Source organism: Clytia hemisphaerica, unplaced genomic scaffold, assembly GCF_902728285.1.
Source record: "Clytia hemisphaerica strain Z4C2 unplaced genomic scaffold, Clytia hemisphaerica genome assembly, whole genome shotgun sequence".
In the NCBI taxonomy this organism is placed as follows: domain Eukaryota; kingdom Metazoa; phylum Cnidaria; class Hydrozoa; order Leptothecata; family Clytiidae; genus Clytia; species Clytia hemisphaerica.
The window spans coordinates 169,956-178,524 of NW_027103472.1; the positions used below are offsets into that span (position 1 = coordinate 169,956).

An 8,569-nucleotide genomic window follows, 5' to 3' on the forward strand; every position below is an offset into this window, starting at 1 on the left:
TTCTCACTTTGAGCATTTTCCTAATATTTCGGTAAGGTTTCTCAGAAAGTTGCCTGCTTCGTAGCCCTCAAAGCCTAAAATGCTCTTAAAATGTTCTTATTTTTTCTGTCTTCGAAGCCTTAGGTTCTTACATAGAACAAGAGTGTTTTGTTTGATTCTTCCTGGTGCATCTTACACAAGATAGAGGGTTGACTTATTAGTATTTTTTTTTGTTTACTGTATTTCCCAGACATAAGAGTATGGATTGTACATTATATATTACTAAGATGTTTTAGCCTGTCAAAATTAATTTTTTTTTGTATTTTTGCTGTTTACTAAAGCTAGCAAGTAGCTGTCGCTAAGAATGCCCCGCAGAGCTTCCTTTCGAAATATCCCTAATTAAGCAAAATAACGCATGTGTAGATTTTAAATTCGTTTTATCGATAAAATTTAAGTCGGAGGAAGAAAGCTTTACTTTTGAGATGACATGCGATAGACGGTCGCTCACATCTCAAAAAGAGAAGTTATCGCTCACATGTTATCACAGTGGAAACGCCGAAAATTCTGAAATTGATTTGATTCGTATAAAGTAGACACTTATAATAAAAATAAATATGCTCATGTTTTTCGCCATACTTTGTTTACTTTGTAAGAACTAATTACCGAAAGGTATATTGCCTTCAATTAAGAGTGATTGATTTGATTCTTATAAAGTAGATGCTTATAATAAAAATAAATATGCTCATCTTTTTTGCCATACTTTGTTTACTTTGTAAGAACTAATTACCGAAAGGCATATTGCCTTCAATCAAGAGATATTGATTTGATTCTTATAAAGTACCAAGTAGCAACAAAAAAGATATACTATTAGGTGCGCGCGAACATTTTTTAACCGCGGCGGCCGAATCAGAATCGAAAGAAACAACAAGATGAATCTGAATCTGAACATGAATATTTTTCTGGCGAGCAAGTCCGCTACGTGAAGCAACAAAAGCCCCTGCGGGGCAATTAGTTTCCTTAATGTATCAACTAATCAATTTAGTACGCGAGAGCCACTTTACTTTACAGTTTTACAGTCCTGTACATGATAGATTGTTCCTTAATTTCAAGTGAATCTTTATCGCATTGAACTTTAAGCCTGAAGGGCTAGAAGCTAATCTACTAGGTAAGATTTACCTACCTAAATTACGTGGCCTATTACTGTCCGTCTGATTTTCACCAAATGCCGGATTAAAATTTACCGCCAGATTCTAAAAAATGTACCAATCAAAAACAAAAAAATCGCTAGATTCAATCCGTCATAAAAAATGCGGCGTATCTATCAAATGCTTCACTTTTGCTTGCATATGCAGGATATTGAAGATTCACTTCTAGCCCTTCGGGCTTTAAGTTCAATGCTTTAATCCTAGAATCCTGGTTACACATAGGTCCGCATTTACAGGTGATTACTTAAAAAAGTGACATTAGTGAGGTTACTTTTTTTTATGGTGGGAATTTCTTAATCAGAAAATATATTTCTCTATTATTCATCCTTAAACAAAGAATTATTGAGGTTAAGCATACCAGGGTAATCACGACGACGGGTGAAAAACATAATAGGCTAGTGAAAATACAAAATCTGACTGCTTGAAACTCACTAGCCTGTTAAATTCGTTCGTTCGTTGTCGTGATCTTGACTTAATCCCACTAATATCGAGGTCGGTAAAGCAAGAGGACACATCATTACGTGAGAGCACTATTACGTGATATTTGTACAGTCTAGCGCCTATTTTCCAGGCTAAGATAAGAAAGGGGTTTATTTTCTAAAATTTGTAAATAATAATGGTAAACATCATATTTTATCAATACCAATTTCATAAAGAATTCTACAAAGCTTCAATTCATGTACCATGACCCTGAGCATCCTTATTCACAACCCTGTCTCAGTAACCCTATACATTCGGCTGGTGGCGGTGATTCTGGGAGCTGGTGCTTGAGTTAAATGACGTACCGTAGGTACGGCCAAGTGGAGTTTCCATAACTCGAACACGCACCGGGAACACAAATTTGTCGAGTTGGAAATTTCGAGTCATGGAGTAAGATCTATAAGGATTGTTAACTAGAAGGATCAAGTTAAGGAGACGTTTGATATACGTGTGGTAGGGATTCAAGTTATGGAGGCTCCGCTGTATAAGAAAAATATGACTAATATTTTACTATAATGGACGAATAATTTTCAAAAGAATTGGCTAAGATTCGGCTAATTTCTTTCTACATTGTTAGGGTTCAATTTGAGACAGTCACTTTAAATCGATTGCCCGGATGCAAATGAAATTATGAAACTAAACGTTGGATTGGAAATCTCATGCTTGTTCTCCTTGAAGTTCGAATAGTGAAGTTCATCCATTTGAATATCTAGCCAACTGATTTTAGTGTGGCACAGGGTTGTTTCTCTACGTATGAAACAATCTTACCACCAAGCCAAACATCAGCTATGACCTAGTAATTTTAATGTTACCGTAACGGTAGCTAAAGTGGCAGCATTTGTTGGAAACGCTCTTAACAACGTAGCATTCAGACCACGAAATAGTACACTATATCCTTCCTCTTGTACACTCTTTATAGTACAGTCTAGAACACCTTTATACTTCAGAGCGCCCATACCATCCATTTGTTGTCGCGTCTTTATAACGTCTACTGGGTAGGTTACAATCCAACATACAATACCAGCTGTTCCCCCACAAAACAAAAGTTTCCAAATATTAACAGTGTTTTCCGTCACTGCATTTGTTTGTCTGCACAGATAATCGTAAGATGCAAAATAGACACCAAAAGATGGTATTTCTCTCCATAATGTTAGCGATATTCCTCTAAAAACTCCTTGGAAACCTCCTTCGTACTTGTAAATCTTTCTCAAACAGTCTAAAGGTGATTTATAAAAATATCGCATATCTTTCTTAGTGTCCTTGATTTTAGAAGAAATGCCTTCTCCTTGCATTTGAAATCTGATTTTGACCAACTCCATCGGCGAGGCTATGAAACTTTGAACACCCCCGGCTATAGAACCAGCGATAAATTGTCCTTTGATGTCTTGATTACCCAAAGCTCTCAATACGTTTCCATGGATACCAAATACAATTGCGTTGATACCGATTTGGCCATATAATGGTGATAGCATTCCTTTATACAAACCAAATATCTGAAAATCAAAACGAAGTTAAGTTTCACAAAGAATATTCTGATTATTACCCCCTTTTAAGGAGAAAGAAAGATCCGCTATTTCTGTACGTATTCAACTGCTCCATGTAAGGAAGTCAGAGTATTGGACCCTAACAAAAAATGTTTGTACATGGGGGATGGAGGATATAGTGTCCGGGGGTAGTGAAAAATCTACAAAATTTGCTTTGTCCAGGGGAATACTTGCTCTGTTTGAGGGGTATTTTGAATGTCCAGAAATTTCAAAAAAATATTATATCCTCCACCCCCATATTCAATATTTTTCTGAAAAAGCTCATTTTCATAGATTGATAACCAATAGGGTTTGAAAATTTCGCAGTTCTTCCACGCCAGGCTCTAATCTAAAGATATAAGGCGATTGTGATGATCTGACCTTGTTGTTCAACCAAAACATTAGAAACCACGTATTATATTTTGCCAAAAAATGTAATCGAAAGTAGCAGGGTCCCTATATTTACTGGCTACTGGATGTCTTCATTGTTGAAGGGAAGAAATCTTCGTTGCGTATCATAAGTCTCCAACGATCATAAGTCTCTCGTTCCTACCAGGCGGTAAAATAATCTTTAAAAAAACCTCAATGCAAAATTATTCCAGTGAGTGCATAACTGCAAATGCAAAGATAACCTTAGTCCGTCTCTACCCCAACACGCGATTTTTTTATCACTCTGAACGGTGTCGAGGAAAAAGCCGTGCTCGTCAGATACAGGCAAGGATAACCTATGGTTGGGGCTGAATGAGATCTTATGAAGTAAAGATATCGTACCGATTCTTTCTTGACAATTTGACTGAAACAATTCCATGTTCCGGTGTATTTGATGTTCTTTTGATCTTGACTTTGTAAACGAACCTAAACAAACGACAGCAAATGGATTGGTAAGATGGAGTTTTGGCTATCTGATATTCCGATGGCATACTTGTGGCCGCATAAGGCTCTAAAGGTACAGGTCATTTTACCCAAATTTACTAAAAGATATTACTGACCTTTAGAGCAAAGCGTGCCATCGAAAATTCCCACATCTGGTACCAGATAAGAGTTTTGATTGCTTAAACACCCCCCCCCCTCAGAAGGATATACTCAGGGAAGTCATTGGAAGTTAAAAAATGGCCGGTAGTCAAAAGAGTAGCGATTGCTCCAAAAATTGGAAAAAAATTTGAATAAAAGAAAGAAACAAACTTCGGTATAAGTCTCTTGCAGTCTAGATTGTTAAAGATTCGGAAGTCTAGAGAAAACATACTCAGCAACTCCAACCCTAGTCGCCCTTTCAGAGCACTTTTAATCTCAAACAAAAATATAGACAAGACAATAAGTACAGTGTGAGCAAAACTTTGATCTCAAAATCCTTTCCTTTCCAGTCAATTTTAGCCTCATTAATAGCACATATCTTATTTAGGAGTTTACTCACCTTAACTGTATCAAAGGGATGTCCAACCAGAATTCCTGCAAATCCTAAAGTAAACAAATTCAATGAACAAATTCATTCTCAAATCGTTAAATCTATCAAAGAGAAACACAAAATCGACTAAACAATTGGCTTTTTAACGCTTTGCAAACCTTTGACACCATTAGCGATTAAATTTGCGTCTTCTTAGCTGTAAAAATCCATATTTTGACGGAATTTGTCCAGCACTTGTAAAGAATCACTATCACGGATTTTTCATATTCTCAGTTTTTCTCATGGCTTGAAATACGCCTTTATTATTTCTTTCAAAACCTACCTGACCTAGGTCGGGTGCCAGCCAGGACTAATACCATTACCTTTCAGCGATGGATATACAATATCCTGGAATAACCCAATGAACAAAGTTTTTAAGGAATAGATCAAGGAAAACAACAATTGCAATCAAATGATTACTTACCTCCAATACATCCCACTGCAAAATCCAAAGCCATTCAAAAACTACAAAATTCTCATTTCTGTGTCATCTTTAAGATCAATAAAGTATATCATACCAAAGACCTTCAAAATCGTTTGTTACTTTTAACCATTGATATTTTTTTCAAGAAAATTCTATTTTTGATATCGGTTGTCGAACGGACAAAATGCAAAAATGCAATGCAGGGATAAAAAGAAAAGTGACGTCAATCTAAGATTTTCGTGGTAATGAAAATGTATTTATAGAGCGATGGGTAAGTGGTCAGGACGTCAGCGCATGGCGTCCTCTAGCTTTTTGGTCCCCCCCATATGAGCTAAAATCCCCATCTGGCCTCCCCCCCACCTGTCTATAAAATTCGTGATCCCCCCAATTGGGAAATCCCCCTAGCCGTATTGTATAAGGGTTGCGAAGTGATGATCCAGACTCGCCTCAATTTGCAAGCTACTATAGCAAAAAAAAAAGACTCTCAAAATCCCTAGAAAGACAGGCTCATAAGCCTGAATGCCCAAACACACCAGGAAGGTCTGTATTTATCCTATTACTTCCCCCCACTAGGTAGAGGACTGAATATACCCCCTATTCGCCTTTCTTCCCCCATCAAGCTTGAAATTTTCACTTCCCCCTGGCACCAAAATCTGATTCCCCCCCATCTTCCTGGGGGGATGATCCCATGCAGCGCCATGAACCAAAAATTCTCTGTTTGAATCCCTGCTCCTTCCGATGTTCCGTTCAGTTCATAGATAGCCTAGCCGACTGGCTATGGACCCCGTGAAACAATCGAAAGACTGTCTAAAAGTCCTAGATTAGTGGGCTATCTACGTTGAAATCGACAAAAAATGAAGAAATGTTAGGTTATAGAGATTGAGATTCTGAATCATATCTGGAATATTAAGCCAGTAGCACTCTATCACATGCAGGTGGTCTTAACCCGGGGGGGGGGCACTCATATGGTCTAAACCACGGCATGTTGCGCCCTTGAGGGTATGTTTTTCGAGCCCCTCGAAATGCACTGTAAGGATGTACTTTTGATAGAGTGCAATATAAGGGTCTTCTTTTAGATGGATACACTAAAAGGGTGTGTTTGGGGACTACTGAATTGCAAGTCTGGCAGTAAAAGTCTGATGTATTTTTATAGTTTTGACTCGCACCCATTTTGATTTGTTTTGCACACTGTGTCAACCTCTCATTTTCAAGTGGCTTTAGTAAAATAAGATTCAAAATTACAGTACACTTATAAGGGTCAGAAATGTTCGGTAAAATGCACTGTAAGGATACCTTTTCACTGTTCAAGAGCTGCACTGTAAGGGTCCGATTTTGAAAGCCAATTTTTGGCGGCACATGCCCCCCCCCCGGACTTAACCATATTTGATTTCGATGAAACGGAAATCGTCCTTACAATATCAGTATTTATCCTCTTTACTCCATCCTCAATTGTAAAATAAATAACATTATAGGTCCTTAAGGGTTATGCCTTTCTTTTTATAATTTACAGATTCCCTCAATAGAAATAATAGCCTTTCAACAGATGCAATCCAAGTATCAAATTTCTCAAATTATCACATGAAAATGACATGCTAAATATGAAATTTTTGTCAATGAACTTCAAAAATGTTTTTGCTGATAATAAATGTTATACTTTTTTGATAAAACCAAGCTTAAAATGTCCCTCTAACAAAGAAATTCTGACGTCGGATGTCTATTGTATAATACTGTAGGTGATTAAGATAAAAACTGTTTAAGACCATTGAGTTTGAAGTCCCGTAGAGATGAATTTTTAACCTTTCTCAAGCAAGAAAAAGTGAAGTCTTAAGTCTGCCCCGCATTCAGAAATTTTGTTTGGGTCACGTGTTCTCATATAAAGTAAGTGGCTTCATTTTCCATCCAGGAATTTTGGATCAAAGTTTAAGACTTTGAATTGAAATGCTTAACTTAAACTACAGTGTCTTCCTCTTAAACATACTATGAAGGTCATATTTGAAATGAACTCTGGGAGAGGGGTACAAATTTACGGGGAGACGGGTTTGATTAGATTGAACTAACTGTTGTATGGTGTATTTGAAGACGCCAATGCTAAAGCTTTGGAAAGAAATGGCAGTCATCTTTGATATACCAGAAAACTCGAGTAGGATTAAACTTCGAAGTATAATCTGAAAGACTATTGATCATGTCGAAATTATCAAAATCAAAGGCTGGGCGGGCGTTTGGTAAAATAGCCAGACTGGAGAGCGAGGGAATATCGGTGAGAGAAAACTGAATTTTTAACCCCTCCTACCAACAATTTTTTTTGTCTATACGTCTATCCAAGTCCATTCTCTCTAAAGCGTGCACTGATTCTTGAATGATAACGAAAAAGCTTTATTTTGATGCTATTAACTTCATTTTTGATATACACTTTCAGGCTTCTTCCAGATGCCAGATGTAATCATTTTTCACAAGTTACAGCCTTAGAGTCGAAAAACTCTATTTTTGCTGTTTTTTCTACGAAACGTTGTATAGGTTTAGCTCTGGAAAAAAATTCGTTATGTTTTTGCTTTCTTGATACCCCTAAGTAGCTCTGAGCGAGCTCTTTAAATATAACTTAATGTCAATTTAAGTCAAAGATATGACTTGATAAAAAAGTTTTGATAAATCTTTTTGTTGAAAATACTAGAATGTAACGTTAGCAAAAGGGTAAAACCAGGGGTGTTTTTAATTTTTGTCCTCAGTTTTCTTGCATATTCAACCGAACGCTTGAACTGAGTTTCTTTTTAGGGTCCCTTTTTAATAAGTTTAGACAAGAAAATTTGATTTATAGAATACTTCTACTCTAAGTCTCTCACTGATGGCGTCCCTATCCTGTTTTAACATTTTGCCATTTTAATTGGATAGATTTCAATCCCCAAATTTAAAACACCGCTGTCTCATACCCCGGTGGGGCTATAACTGTAGGGCATTTTTCCCGCCAGGGACGGAATTTTCGCCAAATTTTCCAGTGGGGGCTGTGGTTCCAGCGAGCCTGTGACACAGGGGTGGTGTTTTTTATGGAAGATTATCATCGTGTCATTAAAACGGACGTGTATAAAGGCTCCACAGTCGTTTGCTTGAATGAATGAATGAATGAATGAATGAATGGGTTTTTTCGAACTTTCGAACGTGATCTAAATCCACTTTTTGATTGCGTAAATGCGTGAATCTGTGCTATTTGTTTGTGTGAATACTTTAATTTTCTTTTTTTCCGCTGATTATGTGCAAATTTCCCGATTTTTCAAATGTAACTCTTATTTTTCCCAAAAGATTTTCATATTTTCTTAAAAATTGGGTTTGCGTCATGGCGCTCTAAATTTAGAACGCCATGGTTTGCGTGAATCTCGAAAAAAATTTGCCTGAATGCGTGAATTTCGAAAAAAATTGCGTGATTGCGTAAATTGAGTGGGGAGGCCCCATCGGGAGGCCCCGTACAGATAAACAGTGGATTTCTTTCGACCACACCCTGACCAACTTTTCTTCCAACAAGCACAGA

General features: G+C 37.2%; 1 protein-coding gene across 1 annotated transcript; it reads right to left on the reverse strand.

Annotated features, from left to right (window-relative positions):
* Positions 1–1,774: 1,774 nt before the first annotated feature.
* Positions 1,775–5,208, reverse strand: LOC136798322 (mitochondrial basic amino acids transporter-like). The gene is made up of 4 exons (XM_067054915.1): positions 5,053–5,208; positions 4,599–4,642; positions 3,959–4,042; positions 1,775–3,157 (listed from the first exon to the last, which is right to left on the reverse strand). The coding sequence occupies exons 1-4, from the start codon at positions 5,084–5,086 to the stop codon at positions 2,447–2,449; spliced, it is 873 nt and encodes a 290-aa protein (XP_066911016.1). The 5' UTR covers positions 5,087–5,208; the 3' UTR covers positions 1,775–2,446.
* Positions 5,209–8,569: the final 3,361 nt, after the last annotated feature.

Excerpts from the sequence above, each read along its gene's own strand:
- LOC136798322 (XM_067054915.1), bottom strand. The coding sequence starts at position 5,086 with ATGGCTTTGGATTTTGCAGTGGGATGTATTGGAG. Across the intron at positions 4,043-4,598 it reads ATCCCTTTGATACAGTTAAG|GTTCGTTTACAAAGTCAAGA; the intron begins GTGAGTAAACTC and ends TCGTTTGTTTAG. Across the intron at positions 3,158-3,958 it reads AAATTGTCAAGAAAGAATCG|ATATTTGGTTTGTATAAAGG; the intron begins GTACGATATCTT and ends TTTGATTTTCAG.